This window comes from Symsagittifera roscoffensis, chromosome 6 (assembly GCF_963678635.1).
Source record: "Symsagittifera roscoffensis chromosome 6, txSymRosc1.1, whole genome shotgun sequence".
In the NCBI taxonomy this organism is placed as follows: Eukaryota; Metazoa; Xenacoelomorpha; order Acoela; family Convolutidae; genus Symsagittifera; species Symsagittifera roscoffensis.
The window spans coordinates 37,753,847-37,776,481 of record NC_087067.1 but is presented as its reverse complement, the minus strand read 5'-3'; the positions used below and the strand labels follow the sequence as shown (position 1 = coordinate 37,776,481).

The following is a 22,635-nucleotide window of genomic DNA, read 5'->3' as shown; positions in this document are numbered from 1 at the left end:
TATAAGAAGCATAAATGGTTTTGCCAAATTTTTTGGCAAAGTTTTAAAAAAATTCATCTGATGAAAGTTTCGTAAATAGCACTCTCCAAATACGAACGTGGAAAAGTCGCCAAAAAACGTGAACAATTTCTAGTTTCAAAAAAGGAATTTAATTTAAGATTTCCAGCGGAATAAAAACTCAAATTGGGTTAATTTTACCAAAAAGCCCCAATCATTAATTGTTCTAGAAATTCAGAGAGCTCTAAGGATATCTATTTTTTTTTTGAAATTTCGAAAATTGAAATTTTTTTTTCTGTTTACTTGCGTTCATTATTTTCCAACTGTCAGTTGGCTATGTGCTTAATTTGTGAAAATCTTGAATTTATCGCCGAAATTAGTAATTTTGTGGTTTGAATTCTGCTTTCTTTACGCTAGCGAGCGGCTAGTCTATTAGTACGAACCTTCTTTTTTGAACTCCTAACCTAACTAGCAAATAAAAGTGTTCACTTGTGTGCCTATTTGCTATAATCACGATGTGTAGCATAGGAAATTTCATAGCATCTGTTCTCTTCTTCATTTTTTGGCTAGTTTCTGTGGTGGACTAAGCGTCTGTGGCTGAGTGTTTAGGCTTTTTTTTTCTCATCGCACTTTTAGAACTCTAGAGCTGATTTTTGTGTTATCGTTAGTGCTTGCGAAGCTCCGCCTCTGTGTTTAAAGGTTGTTTTAAATTCATTCGCTAATTAGAACAAAAAGTACGCTTTATATAAAAAAAACTAAATGGTGCTTTAAAACGTATTTAACGTCAAGTTTCAAAAGTGGTTTTCATATTGGACTTTTATGAAATTTCAATTTAGAAGATTTTAAGTTCGAAGTGTTGTAAAATGATATATTTTCAGTAAAAAAGCACTCGATTTCGTTCCTCTTGAGCTCATTTAAACAGTCCTTGATCCAAGCTCATTGTTTTTTTTTTAATTTGTTCCGTTGTTTTCGTGTATGGATTTTTTGAAATAAAACTTGGAACAAATTTATAATAGACGCTTTAACGAATCAGAAAAAAAAGTAAAACGAAGTAAATGTGAACATTTGAATCTGAGTTTTTTCGACAACGAGAGTTTTGGGTACGGTGCAAGTTTGATTGAATCCTTGTCCTTAAAATTGTGAATTGGTTTAACCTCACGCGACGTGTCTTTGTGGCGCCCAATTTGGCGTGGAAAAAACGACAGAAGCCTTACTACCTACCTATTTCAGGTTCCGAGCAGATGACGTTCGTATTTTGCAAGGTTGCTAATTTAACTATTTTTGCAAAACTCAAATAGCTAATCTGTTTTGTTCCGTTTTCAGCGAATTTTCTGATTACCCTCAGAGAACAAGTGTCCTTTTTTGACTCAAAAGTTTGTTCAAGAATAGTTTTCCACAAGAGCGTTGCGAGCGTATGATTATATTTTTCCGAAAGTTAAGAAGTAAAAACAAAATTAATAAAGTTTTTTTGTTTTATCTTTATTTTTGTTTGAAATTTAAGGTTATTCAAGTTTATATGCATTGCAGGAAAAGTTCTGCTTTCCTGATTTACGCAGTTAAATTGAACGCAAAGTTTTTATATAATCAAACATGATCCAAAGTTGGCTAAGGTTACAAATGTTTGGGGGAAACATCAGAAAAGAAAATTGAAAACTGATTTGCTTGCCTTAGCTGGAAATAACCAGACGTGATTGAAATTTGTCTAGGGCGATTAATGCTTGGAGTAAACACCAGAATTCATAACTAAAAGTTGATTTGTCTATCTTGGCTGAACAAATATTTTTGAAATATTTCATGGGATCTCTTAAATTCAAGCAGCCGTAGAAGTCACACTGTATTTGCAAGATGTATTCAAAAGACCCCGAAAAGCTGTCGATTGCAGATAAAGAGCAACCCACGAAATTCCAGGTCTGACTACCCAACAAGAAAAAAGAGATTTTTGTACAAAAACGTCTCTTTACGCTTGTGATAAGCAAGCTTTACCAAATCGGAAAATGAATTATTTTTGGTTAACAGTTTGCTTAACAAAACCAGTGGAATCTTGCGATAGCTTGGCTTATAAAACAATAATTATTTTTAGCGTCTCTGGTACACTTGGTGAAAAGATACCTGATTTTAAGAGGAAATTTTCCGTTTCGAAAAAATTGTCGGACGAAAGTGTGTCTGCTTATATTTTTCAGCTTAGCCGATTATATTACTTTCATTTGCGGTAGCTACAAGTTGTTTTGATTTATTTATTTGGTAATTTCTGACCCTGTATATATTTTGTTGTTCCGACCATTTGAAAAATATGGAGGGACTTAGTATTCGGGTTTGTTTTCGTGTTTGTTCCGACCATTGAAAATGGGACGAACTTAGTATTCGAGTGTGTTTTTCACGCAATGTCATGTACCACAAATAATGATCGGACTGGATTGAGTGATATATCATATTAAAGCCCTTTCAGTCGTGATTCGAACAACATCAAAAAAGTCCCAGTTTCGAGAAAAACCGGTTTGAAATTTTCGATTTTTCGTCTAATTTCGAGCGAGTGAGCAGGCTTACATTAGCTTATTTAGGCTTAATTTAAGCCTTGAAAATTTAATTTTACTCCTATGAAGTTAGTTTTTGGAGTTTTTAGTTTCATCTTAGGAATGAAAATTTTCAAAAGTTTGGGAAAAATTTTTGAAAAATTATAAGAAAAAGTTTAAATTTTTTTTGTTTTTCTTGTTATTTGTCTTCAAATTTTTTTTCCAATTTGCAAATTTTACAATAAGTATTTTAAAATAAAAACGCCTAAGCTCTATAAAAATTTGCAGATTTTACAATAAAAATGCTTAAGCTCTACTTTTTTGCTCAGATTCCTTCACCACACCAAGCCGAAAAACTACACTAATTGGAAAAATAATTTTATTGTGACTTTTTAAGACTGATCGGAACATTCTGTGCTACTTGCACAGTAACCGGCTATCCTTGTTTTCTTTTTGAATTCCACGCAAACTGAGGTATCAAAAATAATTGTGAGTCGAGCAATAATAAATTTGAAGACCTTCACTCTTGATTCGAACGACGTAAAAAATTTCTTAAAGTTTTTTCATTATTGAGAAAAACTAGTTTTTTTTCCTTCAATTTTAAACGAATAAAGCGAGCAAGCAGGCTTACAACAGCCTAATTATGCTTAATTTAAGCCCTGATTTTTTAGTTTAGAGCAAGTTAATTAGTTAAAGTTTTTAGCGCCATTTTTGGAACTAAAAACAAAAAAATTCAATAAGTTTTCTAAAAAAAAAAATTTGAAAAAGTTTTTTGAACGTTTTTGAAAACGTTTTCGAGTTTTTCTTCCTCTATTCATTTTTCTTCCAAAAATTTTGCCAAGTTTGTCTGTATTACTATACTTTTCGAAGATGCTTAAATTATAGTTTTTCGTCAGATTCTTTTTATCACACCACGCAGAAAAACACTAATTTGAAAAAAAAAAATTGTAAATTTTTAAGGACTCAGGTCGAATTATTCTGTGCTACTTGCTCAGTTACCGGCTGTCCTTGTTTTTTTTTGTTTTTTTTTAAAGAGTAGTGAACGTTTTTGCTGGTAAGATCTATTCGGCCGTAAATGTTTTGGACATGATTTGCATTGGCTTAATGACCTAACTTTGGGTCGTTTGAAGGGATGCATATTTTTATTGCCCTCCCCCTCTGGAAGCACAACCCCCACCCCCTCTGGAAACACAGCCCCCACCCCCTCCTCTTCTGTCTGTGATTGTGTTTATTGCCCATTTTTCATCTTCATTGAAGCAATAACCTAATGTCAATTTAAAAAAAAAAGCCTAAGTAAAAAATGACCAAGTGGTCACCCAGTAAATGAATTGAGCTCTTCCTGATTTATTTCGTGGAAATGTCGATAGCAAGAAGTGCTGTCATACCATTGAAGCATGTGTAGGGTATTCTACGCAAATGCTTTTTTTTCTCTTAATGGCTAGGTGCTTCCTTACATTTCAAAATACACAAAGGAATGGTTTTTGAGTCAGAGTCCTGTGAGTCATCCCCGATGAAAATTATCTGGAAATATATGAAAGATACGGTTGAAAAGAAGACTCCGAACTCAAACACAGAACTGGATTGAACAATATAAGTGGCTGCTGGCAAAATTTTTTGAAGTTTTTAGCAGAAAATATCGAGTTTTTTGCCAAAGCGTTTCAATCTGGTAATTTCTTAAAGTATTGAGCTTCATGACTGTGTTGTCTGCTAAGAACTTTTTCTAAATGATTTGGTTCATTATTTTTTGATAAGCTAGATGTGTTCAATATAAAAAGTGAACTTAGTCTCATTTTTCATGACGCGGATAAATTCAGAGGATAATTTTGTTTCGAGGTTAAATTGAAAATTTTGTAAAATTGACATAACGTGAAATGGAAAGAAGAAGCTTTAATACCTCAGTAATTTAATTGGCATTTTTCCTTTTCCCACCCACCTGCGAGTGCTTACAACAATTATTTTCGCACTTTCTGATTGTGATCAAAAATGACTTGCGGACTAATTAGGCCATGAAAAACTGTTTTAGTCTTCATATTTAACCTTGTAATCCCGCTTGTTACCTGGATGCTCGTCCGAGGTGGGGGGGGGGGGGAAGTGCCATTTAATCTCTCTACTTCTTCTGGCAATTATTTATGGGACCATATTTGGAGTGGGGAAAAATAAAACAAGACTAAAACGCACTCGAATACAAAGTTTCTTACAGCTTTGTATTTGGAACATTTATCTCAAGTTTGCAATGCTTAGAACTTGACCCCTGACTATCCAAGGGGACAACGCAACGGGTTGATCAATTTTTCTAAAAGCGTATTTGGCGCCAATTTTCACTAAATTTGAAAAGGAAGTTTGCTTCAAAAAACTGCAAAATGTTGGGAAATGTTTTAGAAGTGCCCAAAAACGTTTTTGATTTTTTCTTCTTCAAAAATTTGCTTGCGGAGAAATAAGTTTCGCAAAATTTGTTTTTTAGTGTTTTGAGAGGTGAAGAAAAGTTTGTTGGGCCAACAAGCATAAAAAAAGGTTTTCGAACTTTTTTTTCGAAGTTCTTCCTTCTCAAGAAGATCCTAGATCGGGGTCGGGGCCCGTGTCCAGTCAAAAGATCCTATACAAAATCAACTTAGATTTTTGGACTCAAAAAGCCTCCAGTCCAGAATTTTGGAGACAGAATCATGCCAGCATAATTTTCGAAATTCCTTCAGAATCATCTGAAGCCTAGATAGAAGGTTCGTAGGGCTACATAAGACTATTTTAAGATTCGGCCAACTACATTTTTCAGTCTTTAGAGCAAAATGCAAAGATTTTTTTAACAACATGGAACAAAACAAAGGGCCAATTTATCCTCATCCCTCCATAGTCAGATACTCTACAACTTTCGAAATGTGATGAAGATGAATCAGCATATCTATAACAGCATCTTTGTCTAGTCCGATAGCTAGAGTAGACTCTCCCAATTAGCCCTCAGTAAAGATATATTATCTTTGTTGCTCATTCCGCAAACTAAGAATCATAACAATGGATGAACTTGCTATAAAAAGGCACAGAATTCCCTTAATTTCATTCTCAACTTCAAAACTCATAACCGAAACATTTCAACATCTTAAAAGAAATTTTGTAGAAAGCAGCCGAAAACCAATCTGAAATGTCTTTTTCGTCCAAAAGCGAAGTGCAACAAGAACAGAGATTCTCAGTGTGCGGGGGTGGCTCCGTCGTGATGCTTCCGGAGGCGACTCTGAGCGGGACGAGTAGCGAGGTGGTTCCGGGGGTCTTCTTCCGACACCAGAGTGCATACAAAACAGAGAAGGCAGACGCACTTGGGAGGAACTCCAGAGTCGAGGCGGTTAGCATGTCTGAACATTTGTGTCATCTCTTTTTCCTTTCACCCCGCCTGCGAATTTTCATGTTGTCCTTTTTTATGATGATTAATACGTAAATTAGGTTGTGTAAAGTTAATTCTTAAAACTTATGCTAGTGCCTAGCCCGCACAAAAAAAACTTTGAACCTTTGAATAATTTTGCAAAGATAACTGTGTCCGCGACTTTTTTGGTTTCATTGTGTTATGAGGTTAGCTTAGATCGCCGCTTGCGCTGTCTTTTAAACTGAGCTGTCCTGTTTAGACTCGATTTGAGAAAAGGGACGTTGCAGGTCGCCAACTCGAAACTGTAAGTAAACCTTGTTCAAATGAAAAATTGGTTAATTTTGTGTAAAATCGAACATCGGTAATTTTTGGAATATTTGGAGATTAAAAAAATCTGCCACCTTTCTATAGGCATTCATTGAGTTGATTAGATAAAACTGTTGGAAAAATACGTAGTTTGGCTTTCAAAATGTTTATCAAATTCGTAGTTTGGCTCCCAAAACGTTTATCATTTTGAAGGTGCAGCTTTTTTTAAGCCATGCGTCATAGTAAAATATTTAAATTTAGTAGCTTAAGTTAAATTTGCTGAATTCTTAATAGAGGTTTGTTTCAGACTCATCGTGAACTCATTACACCCGGTTGTTGAAAGATATGAACTATTAGCTTCAAACACTACCGCCATCAGACAAAAATCTCGACCGTCCAGAAGTTGCTCAATGAACTGTCACATATTTATTGTTGCTATATGCTCGTTGATTATTAAATTTTAATTCAATTTCTCAAAAGCTTTTTCATTAAAAATATTTTGAACTGTAAAATAAACCAGTTACTGTTTAGCTAGAACATAGTCTATTTAAAAACAGCAGTTTTTCAATTTTTTTGTTCGATTTTTTTTGCTGCAGATACTCAATGAAATGAAAATTCTCGATGTACGTTTTTTAACTTAACAGTGATGCGAAGAGCCGATGTTGCTTTCTTAGCTTTTTGATCCGACCAGTTGATAAATGGGGAGGAACTTTGTATTCGGGTATATTTTAGTTTTTTTTGTACTTCTTTTGTTTTCCATGCAAAATCAGGTGCCACAAAAAATCATCTGACTGAGTTGAGTTATATATCATAAAAAAGCAAATGACACTTTTATTCATAATTCGAACGACATTTGAAATTTAAAATAACTTTTCCAAGCGTCGAGAAAAACCGGTTTGAAATTTTCGATTTTTGTTCAAATTTGAGCTAATAAAGGGAGCGTCCAGGCTACAATTGCTTATGAATGCCTAATTTAAGCCGTAAAACTTAAATTTTACTCGAGTAAAATAAATTTTTGGATGTTTTTAGAGCCAATTTGGGAATCAACTACTAAAATAATTCAAACAATTTTACGAGTTTTGTAAATTTGGATTTTCGTTTTTTTTTTGTTTTTTTTTTTTAGAAAAACAGTTTTCCAATTGGCCTATTTTGCTATGATTGTTGAATATGCCTTACTTTTTGTTCAGATCTTTTTATTTTACCACGCACAAAAAAAACTAAACTAAATTTTTTGTTGTGTGAAGACTATGGTCGGAACGTTCTGGGCTACTTGGGCATTAACCGGTTATCCACATATCGAGTTTTAAAGGTGAGTCATTTCAAGTTTGGATGGAAGTCATTATCTTATGAGGAACATGAAAAAACTTTAGTATGACAAAACACATCTTTTAAGTACCACTAAATATTTTATCTGAAAACGAACTTTGATTTACACTTTGGAATTCAATGAAAAAGTGAACTCTGATTCTAGTAAAAAAGAAGCTTTAATTGCTGTTTGATCTGTTTTTAAACGAAATTGACGAATTTTTCGTTTTCGAAATGTGGTTTTTGCTACAGACAAATTGCTAATTTGCACAATGTTGCTAATTTGTCAAGAACTAAAATGTGCACGAATTTCTTGTTTGTTCACATTTCGATTTGCTATTTTAGTGCGGAATTGTTTTCCGATCTGAAAGATTGTGATACCTAAAGCTCAAATTTATTTGGGAGAATTAATGCGCAATATATTTTTTCTTTTTAAAAATCAAGCGGCTAGTTCAGTTTTTTCAAATCGAAATGTGTTCTTTGTGAATTTTAAGCGAATTCTGCAACAGGATATAAACAGAATTTTCGGGGAATCCGCAACATACTACTTTTTTGATCTTCTTTGCCGTTTTGAGTTCGTCAAACAAATAGTTAAAACAGTGTATCGCTCAAAATTGCTCCAAAAAACAAATTTGCGGAATCCATAAAAAATTTGCTAAAATTTGAATTTTTTGGGAAATCTACTAGCAAATATGAATTCATTTCATTTTTTATTACAACTTTTCGAAATCCACTTGCATTTGCAGAATATCCGCTTAAAATTCGCAGAAACCATTCACATCAATATACTATGCCTTATAGTTTGGCGGAATATGCTTAATTTTGCGGATTTCATTACAATTTGCTGAATTTGCTTACAATTGCGAAATCCGGAAAAATTCGCTATATTTGCTGGTTGCTAGCTAATGAGCCGACAAAATTTATGTTACAAATATATTTGCAGGGAATCCACAGAAGTTTTGTAGGTTGAGTTCATTTACTCTTGACACACATTTAAAGATTTGTATATGTTTGTAAGATTTTTATACAAAAGCATATATTAGGCTATAAGCTGAATTTTTAATTTTAAAGATTAAAAACAGGTCTCTAAAAACTTAATTGAAAATGATCAATTTTTGAACTGATGTGATTTTTCTCGGAGAGTTTTCCTTTCGGGCTTTGTTATGTCGTTATGAGGCCAACTGTATTCATAGTGAATTGTAAGTTGATTGCGCAAAAGCTGAAAACAGATTTGTCGCGGAATCCCCAATGTACTATTTTCCTTTGATCGTCTTTTCTCTTTTGAATTCCACGATCGCATAACTAAAACAAAGTATCGCTCAAAATCACTCAAACACAATCAATATTTCGGAGCCGTAAAAAAATTTGCTAAAACTTGAATAGTTTCTGGAACCCATTAACACATGTCGTTCATAACATTATAAATTACAAATTTTTGGAACTCTCATACATTTGCGGAACCTGCATACAATTTGCAGTAACCATTTACATCATATTATGCTTTTCAGTTAGGCGGAATTTGCGTATATTTGCGGAATCAGATTACATATTTGATACATGTTTAAAGATTTGTCTTAGAAATCCAGTGACCTACAGACACCAAACTGTGCGCCTATCTAGAGCTCATTTTTGCTTCCTATTGAAAAGGCAACAATAATTATTGTTTACTAATTTCAATAGTAGTTTTTCCATGCTTAGTTTTGTATATTTTTCCCTACTCGCAGAAAAACACAATTTAAAAAAAATTAAATTTTTTACTTTGGTCGGAACCTTCTGTGGTATTCACACAGGAGCCGGCCAACTTAATTTTGATCCAACTTTAGTTTACTTTAATTCTCTTTTCGAAACACCCTATAAACTTTTCTGCAACGCGCTCGAATGCATGAGATATTGGGCTAAACGCTCTTCTGCTAATTTTCGCGGTATTTTCAGAATATTGCAGGTTATTATTTCGATGATTAACCGATTGTTTTTAGCATAATGTTTTTAACTTAACAATGTGTCTTTTGTTTTAATGGTAAATTGTTTTGTATCATAATTAAACAAGGAAAATTAAGTTTTTTGTTGTAACTGGATGGGATGAAAAGAGAAGGCACCGAGTTTCAGCCAATTTATTCAACACCAAAAGTTTTTCAAAACACCAATATTGCGATCCAGTATAATCCGATTGGACAGGGTTGGACAGGGAAGTCCTAAAAAACTGTACTGGCTAAACAGTTGTTTAACGTCTCTCATTTGATCGTAATTTTTGCTCCGGTCTTAGTATGTCAAACCTTAACAAATTATCACAAAAATTAACAAAAAATGATTTAAAGACGGATTTATTTTTTTTACTCATAACAATCCGTTTAAAAAACTCATCAAATCGACGGCTACATTTGTGCATTTTTAACTTGCAAACAAAAACAACTCAAAGCGAGCATTTTTTTTTCGACTGCTGCGGATTCAGATTTCAATCTATTGGCTACTTAGCAGAGTACTTATTAGATACAATTTTACTTCGCCATGTAGATATAACAGAAAACTTTCCTCCAGACCTTAAACTAGATATAACAGAAAAGAGCAACATTGTAACCGAATGATCACGATTTTGAAGAACACGCTGAAAACAAATGATTCAGACTTTTTTATTGACTTCAACGCCACGCGCGATACTGATTTTTTGCCAATTTACTTGCTGAAACAATACAAGCTGAAGCAAAGATTAAATCCCTTTAAGTTTTCGGTATCATCGCGCCGTTCAAATGACTATCCGCACCAATTCTATCAATAAGGGCTATCAAAAATCAATGATAACATGAAGGAAACAGAATTACTCCGTCTAAAATTTGGAGGCTATCGGTTGAAGTAAATTATTGTTCCGACGATTTAAATTAGTGACCATTTTGCTCGGGTGTGTTTTAGTTTTGTTGGTTTATTTTTTCTTTCCACGCAAAATCAGTTATCACAAATATTCATCAAAATGGGTTGAGTTATATACTATATTATAACCCTTTCAATCATGATTTGAACGAGATTTTTTTTAAATTGTCCCATTTATGAGAGAAAAAAGTTTAAAATTTTTGAGACTTAGACTAATTACGAGCGAGTAACGCGATCGAGGAACATTCATTATATAAATATTGGATGTTTAGGCTCAGAAAATTTGAAATTTTTTGAGCGAAAAGGTCGTTTTAAATTTTACTTTAGCGCTTCTTGGGCCATAATAATTTTTTTACAGAAATTAAAAAAATTATTGTGCGAAAACAATAGAAAAAAAAACATTCTATTTTTATGAATTTTTTTGTTACATTTTTTGTCTGTTACTCTTTTCTTGAAAACAACTGTTCACAAAAGTAACTGCATGGCCGTTTTTCTACGCGTTTGTGTAATTCTGTCATCACACCTTGGACAAAAAACGCCACTAAAACTATGAAGAAAGAAAATATACTTTTTTTGTAGTTTTCATGAATATGGTCGGAACAGTCTGTCCTACTTGTAGAGCAACGGGTTATCTTTGTTAGTTTTGGGAACTTTGCACAAAGGTTGAAAAGTTTTGTTCAATTGAAGATGATTGCAGAAGTGATCTCTGAAGGTTTTAATTGAAACTATCACAAAGATTATTCCAATAACTTCATTCATAATTTCAAAGGTATTACGAAAGGAGGAAACATTTAATTCACTTGATTGGAAAATGCTCGCGACAAAAAATTTTTGGAACCGTATTGTAAATAAATACCAACAGCTGAAAGTAAAATTAGCTCTTAAAGACAAAAAACAAGCATGTTTTATCAGTTTGTCGCAATGCAGACGTTATGATCCATCAAATCTGGATATGTTCAAACTCGAAAACAAGCAGGATAGTTGAAGAGTTCTACTACATAAGCACTGAGTTGTAATCAAAAAAGTCAGCAAGCCGCTGAAAATTTACCTGATATATTCAAGGTTCACGTTACGTCAGTTGGGCAGAATTTATTGTTACAGCTTCAATTGTCAGCATTTTAGCCCATCTAGTTAAAATGGAAAAACAGTGTATACTGAACCAACCCACTCCAAGCTTTCAACACTTTTACGTGATTCTTTTATTGCTTAAGTGCAAGTAAAGCAAAAATTTTGTCTGAATGTATAATATTTTTTAGAAAACATAATTTTTTAGCCGACGCATAATGGTGTAGCAAACGCGGAATAGTTGTGGCAATGATATAACAGATTATGCAAAGTTTTCTTTTTGGTAGCAAAGTAAACATCGATTTTTTGAAAACTACAACAAAAATTGCTGACCTTTTGCGTTTGCGATGCGATTCTCCAGGAGTCATTTTAGGGTCCCCTTTATTTCTTTGCTCTGATTCTCGAATAAAGTGAGCTCTGATGAACGAGCAGTCTGGTTTAATGATATTGTTGATCTACCTAACGTTATGCAGTCGGTTGTAGTAGAAACTGCTATGTTCTCGCAGATTTCATAAAAATTGCAAACCATCAGTGCAGAACTTTACAAAAAAAACATTAATTTGAACAAAATAATGTTCAAGCTCTACAATGGCTAGTAAATTTTCCAAATTTCTCACCGATCGTCCGCTCGAAAACATCTGACAGGTTCTATTAACTAAATCGAAGTACAAAACAAATGAACCTAAATACTTGAGATGATGAAATATCAATTCAAATAAGCTTCAAATGGTAGTCCTGAACGCGTTTTTTTCCCCAATGAAGTATTAATATGTTTGCGATTAGCAAGCGTTACGAAACCGGAACAAAGACTTTTTTTCATTTTAACAACTTGTTTAACATAATCACTCAAATCTCTTGTTTCTTTGGCTCATAATGAAATCAAACTTTTATTCGTTCTCGCCAATTTAGCCTTGAGATACCGAATATGCCTAGGACGGCAAAGATCCTGGATTCGAATCTGACTAGGACTTGTTTTTTTTCTTTCGGGAAGTGTTCTTTTTCGCATAAAATTGTCAACCAACTATTTGTCTGCTTATCAGTTTTTGGCATCTTAGTTGCAACATTTTGGAATAGTTTGTATTGTGCTGCGCGCATTTCTTAATGCTGTTTGTAGGGTTTGATTTACTCCTAGAACTTGTAATTTTACTTACCTTGACTTTGCATTCCCTTCTTTTTTTGCTTCGCAAAAAGTTCTCAGTCCCGACTTATTTCCGCCTACTTTTTATCGGCTAAATGGCCTAATTTTTTGTCATTTCCAAGAAATCACACTTATAGCTTATTTTCTTCATTTTTCAATTTGGTTGTTTGTTTACCAATCAGTTTGTTAAAATTTCTTTTTTTTTTTTCGTTTTGAAAATTTTTTTCCAATTTTATTGGAAACAGTTTGTTTTTTCTCGGAAAACTCTAGTGATTTTCAAAAATAGAAACTTCGAGTGATTTGCAGTTGAAAGTTCGAATACTCCCCTGTGTGCCTGCATACTCCCCTAGCTTCTTTTTATACATGACTCCTCTGTCTAAAGCCTTCGAAAAATCTTTGACCCATAGTTTTGATTTTTTCCGTTTTCTCGAAAACTACCCCTCTCAAATCTGAGTTTTTCATTTCATTGAAAATTAAGGTTTGAAAAATCTTCCTGCATAAGCGTCCATGCCCAATTTTTTTTCACAACTTATGTGATGGCCTTTGAAAAAGTCTTTTGATAATTGACCGTTTTCTTAAAAACTGTTCGGAGTGTTCTCGAAATCTACCCAGCCATATCTGAAGTTTTGCGTTCAATTCAAAAAAACGGTTTGTGTAAAGCTCAATTAATTATGCGACTGTGTCCAAATTTTTTGAAACCAAAAGTTATGGCCCTCGGAAGAGTCTAAGTTTTGATTTTTTGAACGTTTATTTTTTTATTTAAAAAAAAAATTGTCTCGAGAAATACCCACATAAATCTGAGTTTTTGGGTTCAATCTAAAAAAACCGATTGATTGAATCTGCTGTGTCTAAGCGGATAAGCTTTATTTGTCTGCACAAAAAGCTATGATTTTCGGAAATGTCAAACTTTTGATTTGTTGACCGTTTTTTGGACTTTTCTCGCTAACGATTCTGCTAAATCTGATATCAGAGGTCGGATCAAAACAATAGAATGTTGAAAACCATCATAACCAATAGGATGTTGAACATTGGTCATAACCATTATAATCACTTATGACCAATTTTTTTAAGAAAAAAATATGGCTATCAAACAAATCAAATTTTTGAAACACTAATAATTTTTTGGAAACTTTTTGACTTAACGCAAAAATTACTGAGCCAATTCTCAGATGAAGTGTTCAGTCTTCTTTAAATAAGCGGTCACAACCTGCTTTTTGGAGAAAAATTTATGTATTTCGGAAATTTTTCTGACCGTTTTTTAAAAACATTCTGCATTTTCTTAAGATTTACACAATCAAATCTGAGATGAAAATTTCAATTGAAGGATTTGGTTGCGATTATTTTTCCTGTAGAAACGGCCAATCTTCAATTTTTTAGGAGAAATGTTATCTCCTTGGTAAAATTGATTAGTTCAATTTTTTTTGTTTCCTTTCGAGTAATACGAAAATTTTGATTGACAGTCGTAATTTTTTTATCATATTTTTTTTCAAACATTTAAAAGTTTTTCCGTTTTTTTAAATGTTTTGTTTTAGCGCAAATAATTAGAAGCTCCACTTCGCCTCTGTGTTAATTTTTTTATTTTTAGACCGTTTGTAGCACATAAAAAGACTTTCGCGCCATTTTTTTTATTGCTGCTATGTTTTTGCTTCATTTTGTGCAAAAATTATTCTAATACAAATTTCTTATCTCTAATTTGAACCCTCCGCAATTCAGAACAGAATTCGGGTTAAGCATCGTTTTTAAATGACAAAAACAGATAATCCAAGAAACGGTGACACAATTCATCCAGAACGTAAGTTTGTTTTGTAAGTTTTTAGTGGAAAAAAAGTAAAAAGCAATGACACAACTGCTGAAAGTCAGAGATTTGTTGCACAAAGTCAATCTTCAAAAATTAGGTAGGGTTACCCTAGCCATGTATACGACTTGAAGTGATGATTTGAAACTGTTTTGAGCACAGGATATACTGAAAAAAAAATTCAAAACAGCTCAAGTTTCTTATGCATCAACCCAATTTTTATTCGTTGTGCTTGGGCATATTTTTTTTGCGAAAATTGTGAAAAAAGAAATAAAAGTAGGCATAAATCTGATTCATTTATAGAAAAAATTTTATCTCAGCGTTGGTTGAAAACATCAGCAAAGCTCTGTAAGTTTCAAAAATTGACCAAAAGAGAAATGTTTAAAATAAACGAATGGTTTTTAAAATTATTTTGAAGATCAGAAAAAAAGTTTAATTTCAAATTTTTCGATAGTTTTGATCCGACTTGCTAGACAAATTTAGTTTTTTTCCTTTTTTGTTTGCTTATGAAAAATTCGACTATTTTTTGCGTTTAGTTAATTTTGATGTGTTTTTGGGCTACATTTTTTTCTGAGAATAGTTCAATGGCATATCTTAATCGCTAATCCTCGATAATTTTTTTCTGTTTGATTTTTTGGTCAAGCAATTTCGTTCTGTCAATGTGTTGTTCTTGTGTGGTGTTGGATTTTTGTGTGGAATTCAAAATCGGCGGTTTTTTGGCTTCATAGCCGCTCATAGCTGCTGAACTAATAAAAATTATGTCTCAAGTCTTGAAATGTTTTGGAATTGCTTTTCGGAAGTTTTAGCAAAATTTTTAATTGTCATTTGTGTTGTAGTTTTTAGAACCGTTTTTAGTTTTTCAGATCACCTTTGTTGAGTTTCTAATCTAACTTGTCTATGCTTCTGAAAAATTGAATAATATTGTTCTGTATAGATATTTTTTTTTTTTTGAAAATGTAAATGAGAGTTAGTGGTTTTTGATTTTCATCAGTGCAGTGAATAATGTTTCGATTGCGTGTCTTCTCAATACTTCGATGCCTAGCAAGCAATTTTAAAAAGTAAATTAGAGGTAGCATGATTTTGTTGCTTATGTAATTTATGAAAATGTTTTTGCATCAATTTTGTAATTTAATTTTTTGAAATTCTTTTCTTGGCTTACAAAATTTGCATCACAAGTTGTGCAAAGCTCTGTTTCGTTTTTTTTTGTAATTGATTCAATCCATGAAAACAAAATACACTAGAATCCTTTTTTGGTTTATAAGTCATATAAAGTCCAAAATAATTATCAATTAACTGAAATCCATTATAAAACTTTTATTAAAACATTTTCTTCGTTACTCGTGTCTTTGGCCCGCTTGCCACCACTCCCCCAAATTTTCCACTCATGTCAATCGTCCCTCACGTAATTGGAGACAAATGTAGGGGAGAGGGGGCGGGTTGATGGGGGTGCCACGTGTTGGAGGGACCACAAGGGGCGGAAAATGAATTAAGTAGAATAAATAAAGATCAGCAAAAAATGAGAAATTAAAAGGTTTATGACAAAAAAATGTAAATCATGAAATTAAAATCAAGATACCAAATCAAATTTTGTTTCTGAATTAGATAACGCCAAAATTAACTGTTAAGTTTTGATTATACTGCACTGTGGTTAAAATTTTCCAAAAAATTTACAAAAAACGATTCTGATCCATTATAAACTATTATGACCCGGGTTGAGGTCGTGGTTTTATGTTCAGATCATGTGGACCAGAATATGGTATGTTCAGACCGTGTGGACCAGAAAATAATATGTTCAGGCCGTGTGGACTGAGTGAATCCGTTTTCAGACCGTGTGGACCCATAAAATCCGGATTCAGACCATGTGGACCGTAGGAATCCGGTTTCAGACCGAGTGGACAACGAAATCCGAGTTCAGACAGTGTGGACGGAAGAAATCCGGATTCACACCGCGTGGACCGAAGGAGTCTGGTTTAGGAGCTTCTGGACATGTAGATCCATTTAATCCTGGTTCCGACCGTGTGGACCAAAGAAATCCGGATTCAGACCATTTGGACCGAATGAGTCCGGTTTCAGACCAGGTGGACCGACAGAATCCTGACTACTCGTAACTTACATTGATTTTTTTGATATGACAAAAGTTAAAATTCTCATCTATTTTTATTCGGTGATAACCTAATAGTTTTTAGTTTTATAGAGACTGACAATGAAAAGGCAGTATAATCAATTTTTATGCATGAAACATCAATGCAGGAGGCGATTGTATTGATTTCGGGAACGTCAATTTTAGGGGTTTGATAACTGAATCTGGAAAAAAAATTTTCCAAAGCACGGATTTTATTCAAAACATCTATGAATAGAAACGAACTATTGAAGAATTCTAGAAACTATTAGCTTATAATTTTTTGACCTTATTCTTCTCAAAGAACTGACCAAATTGAATTATATCTAATATGGAAGATGCATGCGACGAATTTTATGACTAAAGAAAACATCAATTACATTGGTTCAGCTGATTGACAAGAGAAGCGTAGAGGCTTCCACTAACTCACACATACACTTACGCACACATAAACACACAAATCGAAAGACACAAAACTCACTCATGAGGGCTTAACTGTGGTTTAAATTATTAGTATCAAAGATTATAAGAAACCGGTAAGAAGTTACACGGCACTCTTATAGAATTTTCATGTTTTTGAAAAACAAAGGTTAGGTCAATATTGAATATATTTAGGAAGCATTCCCGCTCAGAGGCGGACTTAGGCAGGCGGGAACGGACATCCCTACGCAGGGATTTGACTCCCTCGCCAACCAAAACCCCTTTTGGTATTATTTTATAACATCCATGATTTTAGGCCGACCAACCCTAAAATTTTGAGAAAAGCGCTTTGGGCACCCTGAGAATAAGTACTATTTTTTTGGTCAAAATAGGGTCTTTATAGTGTTCTGGGAGTGCTCGGGAAATCAATTTGGTCGACCCCAAAAATGGTCGACACAATTTTTGAAAGAGAAACTCTTCGAGAAACTCCTAGTTCCCACTTATTTTGTTTTCCTGCCTAAATATTATTGCTCATACTCCACAATTTACTTCACTTTCAATATTTTTTTAAATTTTACTCCAAGAAATTTTTTGAGAATCTATTAATTTTTCTAATCTTTTTAACAGAAGCGAAGTTAATAACTTGACTGCTATCTTAACATGTATCGATTCGACATGTATTATGATTGCAGTAAATTCGAACCCCTAGATCGTTGTTTTGAATCCGAAAAAAAAATTTTGTTTGTTATTGACAGGGCTCGTTTAGCGTGTTTTAAAGACCGAGGACTTGAACCATCTTGTTCATTGGTTTTTTTCATAATACAGGAAACATTTTTTTTTGCTTTTTATGAGCTAAATAAAACAAAACATTATTTGGAAGTATATTTTGGAAGCAGTTTAATATGGAATAAGCGGCAATATATAAATAAGCATTCTGTGAATACAAAAACGAAATCAGAAAATAGTTTCGTACAATTTTTATCAAGCAATACTAATAATTTAATGCAGAAGTGCACTATTTTATATCTACTTGAGTTTATTCTCCAATTGTAGTTTCGCTTTTGATATCCGTGCTCACTTGAAATAATTGCTTCAAAAAACTGTTCATGGCAGAATTTAGTTTGTCCTCGTTTTTCTTTTTGGCTTCAAGGAATGCAGTGCTGATTTTGTCAGTGAGACGTTTCACTTCGTAGTTGAACTGAAGAACTTGTCCGAATCTTGTTGGCTTGATTGCACAAGTGCTCGTTTGCAGTTTGGCCATCACTAAGTTGTGCAGATTTTCCAGCTCATCTTTCGTTTCAGACGAAACTGATGGTACTTCTAAAACCAATTGCAAACTCTTTGTAATGTCTTTTAATACAGAGCGGATGAAGATTTTTTGCTCGCGCCTTAAAAATTTCGTGCCAAAAACTTATTGGCCTTGTACCAAATTCAAAGAAGAATTGCAGAGGAATTGAAATATTTTTTGTTATTGATTAATATTAATTTAGAAACATCATTTTGAAAAATGATTATGTAAATGATTTTTACCTGTATTTTTTTGTGCAATATTTGCCATTTTGCTCAGTTTGGCTTCGGAACAAGTGAAGTCTAGTTGTTGGAACTTCTGGGCTGTTCGTTTGAGCATTTCAACTATTTCTTCGAAATTTGGGAAAATTTCCTGAAAAGCAACAATCAATTTTATACTTTTTTTTTGTTCAAAAATTTGGTCTCCTGAAACTTTTGATATTGAAATGAGAAATTCGCCAATGAAATTAAAAACTTCTCAAAAAGCTTACCGATAAAGACTTGTCATCTGAAAACTGTGACATTTTCTCAACAAGTGAGTTGTCTTGAACTGTGCAGAATATCAGTGTCTCCAACCAAGATTCGCCAGAAAAATCGAACTCACAACTTGAGAATTCTTGAAATTTCGCCAGCCATGCATTCTAAAATACAACCACGCTGTTAGAAAAACAGGAAATTCTTGGAAATTTGTTCCAATTCTTGGAAATGCATTCCAATTCTTGGCAATACATTCCAATTCTTGATGAGATGCGTTGAAAATTTTATAAGTTCAATGCAAGTTTTGAAAAAACTTTGCAATTCTTTAAATTAAGATGTCAGAGTTTTAACTGGGCTATGACTCCGGCTCTTTAGTTCCTGTTTTCGATTCAAAGATTATTCATTCTATAAAAAAAGAAAAGCAGAACTTTCATTATACCTGCAATTTTACTATTTCGGCCTTCATTATTTCAAACTTCATTGATGAATCTTCTTTGTTGTCCGTCAGAATCTTCATAACGAGAGATTTCGTCTCGGCGGAGAAAGTCAGATCCTCAACACATTCAATGTCTTCGAAACTTCTTTCCGATTTCGTGTTGTCACATGAAACACTTTTAGCAAGCGAGTTGAATTTCGGTTCTATTTTTGGCGAACTAGTTTGTGGCATAAAATTGTTCATATTTGAGCTTAAGCTTAGAGTAGTTGGCACGGGGTCTTTATTTTCTTCGATCTCGATTCGAGCTCGTTTGGTTGGAGGTCCTCCCGCACTATGAAGACTATTTCCATTTATGTAAGTTTGTTGGTTTGAAGTGAGGAATGGTAGTTGCGGAATTTGTGGAAGAAGAGGGGGCAGCCCTCTAGCGGCGGTTGAAGTTGGAAGCATGTTTTGGTAATTGTAAAAATTTCTGGCCAATGAGGTGGAAGCAAGCAGGTTCTGCCAACTGGCTGCAGAGTTTGAGTTGAACAAACGGAGATGCATATTGAGGGATCCGGGATTTGCAAAATTGAAGTTTGGCGCATCAACTGGATTTGGAATCCTGGGATAACTAGGAAACGATGTTGGATTAAAGAGTCCTCCTGTTATGTTAAACGGAGCTGCTGGGCTCGTGAAATTGTTGCTGTTAAATGAAACTGGAATTTGTGACGGTGAAATCATTTCATTGGTACTTTGAATAGGAAAAACAGTCTCGCTTGCTTCGGAACTTCTTGCTTTTAGGAGTCGCGGAACGTCGACAGGATCCTTGTGAGGCGAAGGAAGACTTGGAGGTCCATTTGGCGACTGTTGGGGTGACTCAAACGTTTGTTTTAAGGAGTTGTTATTGTTGTTGTTTGCTGAGTGGGGTCCTGAGTTCGGGGAGGTGCTGCTGGTTGAGGGGGAGGGGGACTGATTTCCGGAAGAGGAAGTCGAGGTCGCCGAGGGGGGAGTGGGAGGGGAGTCCCAGTCTTTGTCCATGAAAGCCTCTCCACTCATGATTCTCATGATTTCCTTTTCCGACAACTGCAAAAAAAACTTAATTTAACAAAATTAACATAAATTTTATTCAATAAAAGTTCGCATTTTTTGGCTTCCTTAAAGTCCTTGCTCTTTTGTTTGATAATTTATAATTGAAGAAATTTTGCGCTCCATAAACTTGATATTGAGATTAGAAACTTTTAAGTAAATTGACGTGATATCTATAATCTTTACTCTATTCGCTCAAACCATAAACTAAATTTGATTCTCAGAAACAAATCTAGAGACAACGGGGTATTTATTGGCTCATTTTGATAATCGAATTGCGTTCCTTAGGTTAACGAGCAGTTATTTGCTGAAATACTATCTCAAATGTGGCTCAATATAATAGGGTCATGATTGAAGTGGGTGAATGGGGGGAGGTGAAGGGGGTGTTGGTTGGAAAATGTATATGTGTGGTAAATTTTGATATATTTTTGTGTATAGGTACAGTTTGAGGCTGTCAGATTGATTGACTGACAGGTGTGTTATGACATGAGTGGACAAGTGTTTCAACCTGACTGCAGACTGGGCAACTGTGAACTCCAAGTGCGCCCTGGCCCTCTCTTCTCACAAATGTTCATAACGACCCTACGGCCGCACATTTAAGCAAACAAAATAGTTACCTGCAACCCTCTATTAGCCCGAAGCGCAAATAAGCCAAACTTGAATTAGACCCAAACTCTATTTTTCAAAGTATTTTAAATCAACCTATTTTTCTCAAAAAACACAAAAACCCGGTCACAGTGCACCTAGCACAGAAATTTCTGACATGTAAAAATGGAAAACAAAAATTTCTCTTTTCAAAATTTTATTTTTTCGGTTCTTTAATGATTGACAGGCAAAATATATTAATCTTTTGAAATGGATATGGAACCAGTAACAGATTAAGAAATTAGAAAAATTACAGTTCGGCTTTTAAATGATTGCATTTTTAAACAATTCCGCTTTTCACTAATTTGGGTCTGACTGAATAGCAATAAGTTAATGGATTTTTTTCTCGGCCCTGAGAGATTTCATCTCTGGAACATGAGTTATGACTGAAAGCGCTTCAAGGTGATATCAAACTCGATGAACTACAAGCGTTCTTTGAGGCAACTGATTTTTTATCGAAAAAACTTACCCTTTGCCATAATTCCTTTCCATCTCTTGTGGTGGTCTGAACAATTTTTTTTTTGCAATGCGTAATGGGAGTTCACATTTGCTTACGAGCTGTTTGTTTCTTACGAGCTGTTACGAAGTGTTGCAAATCTGTACTAGTTAAATAACCTATTTGCTGATACGCAGCTGTCTTCTGTTCTTAGGCCTTCCCCCATCGGAGATCGCGGACACACTTTGCTTAACGTACTTCAATTTTTTCTATTTAATCATCATTCGGCAGAACTGCACATATTAAAAGCTTCGAGGAATTGGTTTATGTTGCCAAAAACTGCAGACCTATTACGATAAATAGAAGAAACATTCAAGATCCCGCCGACAAAATCAAGACTCAATTAAGCGAAAAATGTGTAACTCATTTGTTAAATATCCAAAATGTTTCTTTACCCGAGGGTCAAACCTCTGTTTAATCTGACAGTCAAGTCTAAATTGACAACAATTTATAGTCCATAGCAACAATTGTTTTGCGTAGCCAATGTGTGTTCCTGTTAGTCAATAGTATCCTGTTTCTTTAGTGAAAATTGCTTAAAAACAGGAAAATTTTCATTGTGAAAACTAAATTATTCTGCCATTTAAGGTCCGAAGAAAGTGGGTTGAATTTGTGGGTATTTTGAATTTCAATTTGTTGGTTTATTGTATCTGTTTCTATTTGTTTTGTAGTTTTATAATTAAGTATTAAGTTGTAAAATGTACATTGACAAAGGGTGACCCTATTAGGTTTATGTGCCCTCTCAGACTTGTTTCTTCTTCTTCTTCTTCTTTTGTTGAAAACTTGACAGCCTCGCCGCCGTCACAATTTAACCCCCCTTTGAAGTGTGATAAGTTGTGTCTGTCTGACGATCGCTCACTCAAAAATGTACCCTTCATTCATTCAGTGCAAAAAAAGAATCACCCCTAACCCCCCTCCCCCCCCCCCCCTCTACTTGGGTTCCTACAAAAAATCACCCTGCCCAGTAGTATTAGTTAGTAATACATCAATTCGTATTTGTACCTGCAAAACAATATCTCCCCAAATAATTTATGCAGAATGCAATGGTGTCAAGTATACATATACTACAAAACTCAAGTACTATCGATATCTCTTTTCCTATGGATATCCTCTTTTTAAACAATATAATTCAACTATTTTGTAGAAAACGGGGGTAAAATCGACATCGAAAATCTAACGACTCTTTCTCGCTTCTCCGCAGCCTTTTTTCATCAATTTGCTTTAGTTGAGTTATGATTGTTTTTTTTTCAAGTCCAAAGTCATGATAGAAAGCTCGAATGCCTTTTGTTCCGTCCATTTCGAAATATCGAGCACATAATTGGGTACGTTGTTGGGGGAAGGGGGTAGTTGATGAGATCCAGTTTTAGGA

The 22,635-nt window shown here is 34.1% G+C and overlaps 1 protein-coding gene across 1 annotated transcript; it reads right to left on the bottom strand.

Annotated features, from left to right (window-relative positions):
• Positions 1-17,732: 17,732 nt before the first annotated feature.
• Positions 17,733-20,125, bottom strand: LOC134847988 (uncharacterized; the record flags this gene model as incomplete). Its single annotated transcript, XM_063865310.1, is given in 4 exon segments — positions 17,733-18,183; positions 18,394-18,523; positions 18,642-18,791; positions 19,067-20,125. Coding segments are annotated over 4 exon segments (1,623 nt in total), but the record flags the coding sequence as incomplete, so codon positions are not given.
• Between the last annotated feature and the right edge of the window lie 2,510 nt (positions 20,126-22,635).